The sequence below is a fragment of the Mandrillus leucophaeus genome, unplaced genomic scaffold (genome assembly GCF_000951045.1).
Source record: "Mandrillus leucophaeus isolate KB7577 unplaced genomic scaffold, Mleu.le_1.0 Scaffold370, whole genome shotgun sequence".
In the NCBI taxonomy this organism is placed as follows: domain Eukaryota; kingdom Metazoa; phylum Chordata; class Mammalia; order Primates; family Cercopithecidae; genus Mandrillus; species Mandrillus leucophaeus.
Window position 1 is genome coordinate 328315 of NW_012103921.1, and position 2078 is coordinate 330392.

Sequence of the window (2078 nt, forward strand, 5' to 3'; positions counted from 1 at the left end):
CGCCCATCTAATTTTTTGTATTCTTAGTAGAGACAGGGTTTCACCATGTTGGCCAGGCTGGTCTTGAACTCCTGACCTCAGGTGATCCGCCTGCCTCGGCCTCCCAAAGTGCTGGGATTACAAGCATGAACCACTGCACTAGGCCAGAAATGTTTTTTTAATGGAAGGCTTCATGAGTTTGCATATCATCCTTGTGCAGGGGCCATGCTAATCTCTGTATTGTTCTAATTTTAGTTTATGTGCTCCCAAAGCAAGCATTACTTTTTTTTTTTTTAAGAGACAGGGTCTTGCTGTGTTGCCCAGGCTGGAGTGCAGTGGCATGATCTCAACTCACTGTAACCTCCGCCTCTTGGGTTGGAGTACAGTGGCTATTCACAGGTGTGATTCTACTACTTATCAGCATGGGAGTTTTGACCTTCTCCGTTTCTGACCTGGGACAGTTCACCCCTCCTCAGGCCACCTGGTGGTCCCCACTCCCAGGAGATCACCACAGTGATGCCAAACTTGGTGCAGAACCCAATGGGTATAGCGTACTACAGCCCAGAACTCCAGGGCTCAAGCGATCCTCCTGAGTAGCTGGGACTACAGGTGGGCATCACTGCACCCAGCTAGCTATTACTTTTTGTTGTTTTGGAGACTGAGTCTTGCTCTGTCACCCAGGCTGCAGTGCAGTGGTATGATCTCGACTGACTGCAACCTGCGCCTCCCAAGTTCAAGCAATTCTCTGCCTCAGCTTCCCAAGCAGCTGGGATTACAGGCACCCGCCACAACACCTGCCTAAGTTTTGTGTTTTTAGTAGAGACGGAGTTTCACCATCTTGGCCAGGCTGGTTTTGAACTCCTGACCTTGTGATCCACCTGCCTTAGCCTCCCAAAGTGCTGGGATTACAGGCATGAGTACACCAAGCCCAGCTATTACTCTCTCTCTCTTTTTTTTTTCTTTTCTTTTTTTTTTTTTAAGTTATTACTGTTATCATGAGCATTATTAATCCTCTCTGATCACCCATGCCCAGATGAAGCCTGGGGCCTGGACTCCCCGCTCTTGGCTCTCGTCAGATTTTGTCATTATCGTTTATGTAATCATCTGTCCCCCAGCAGGCAGCCTCTGGTCTGGCATGTCTCTCTATCCTCCCTGACAAGAGAGGACAAGACCAGAGGAGATACTTTATAAATACTTGTTGAAATAAGGAAGTTCAGCTGTAGTTCCAAGCGCCACTCAGAAGCCATCAAGTTCCCGGAGACACACTATATCAGAAAACATCCCCAAGCTCTTCTGGAATGTCCCCAAGGGCCCTTCCCCACTGAGCTTCTAGGATCCTTTCAGGGCCTCCCCCAGGATCCAACGTTTCTCACCCATCACCTCTCAGAAGAGCCACCACCCTGGAGCCCTCCCGGCCGCCCTGCCCTCCTCACCTCCTCGATCCAGTCGATGAAGGCCGAGACTCGAGTGAACACCGTGGGCTTCCTTTGGGTGTTGCAGCCAAAGGAGGAAACAAAGCTGGTCACACCGTGGACCTGCCAGCCACCATCGTCTGTGGGGCAGTTGAGGGGTCCTCCAGAGTCACCCTGGAACCGTCAGAGAGGGGTGGGTGGCTGAGCCGTGTCTGAGGTTTATGGAACTGGTTCTGAACTCTAGGGATTTCGAGAAATTCCGACATTACTTGACCCCTCTAAACCTCAGCTCGCTCTTTTTTTTTCTTATTATTTGTAATTTTTTTATTTTTTTAGGTGGAGTCTCACTTTGTCCAGGCTAGAGTGCAGTGGTGTGATCTTGGCTCACTGCAACCTCCATCTCCCGGCTCCCAGGTTCAAGTGATTCTTCTGCCTCCCAGGTAGCTGGGATTACAGGCACCTGCCACCACACCCAGCTAATTTTTGTATATTTAATAGATGGGGTTTCACCATGTTGGCCAGGTTGGTCTCGAAGTCCTGACCTCAGGTGATCCACCCACCTCGGCCTCCCAAAAGGATTATGGGTGTGAGCCACCGTGCCCAGACAGCTGACTCATTTGTGATAGGGAATAGTAGTATCTATCCAAGAGCCTAGGGAGTTACATGAGATGATGCATGATCTTAGCA

General features: G+C 50.0%; 1 protein-coding gene across 1 annotated transcript in view; it reads right to left on the reverse strand.

Moving 5' to 3' along the window:
- The window catches only part of LOC105546830 (chymotrypsin-like elastase family member 3B), an 11710-nt gene that overhangs the window by 1061 nt on the left and 8571 nt on the right, over nt 1-2078 (reverse strand). The window contains exon 7 of the mRNA XM_011990131.1: nt 1413-1565. Coding sequence (XP_011845521.1) covers nt 1413-1565 — 153 coding nt within the window. The remainder of the gene's footprint in view (nt 1-1412; nt 1566-2078) is intronic.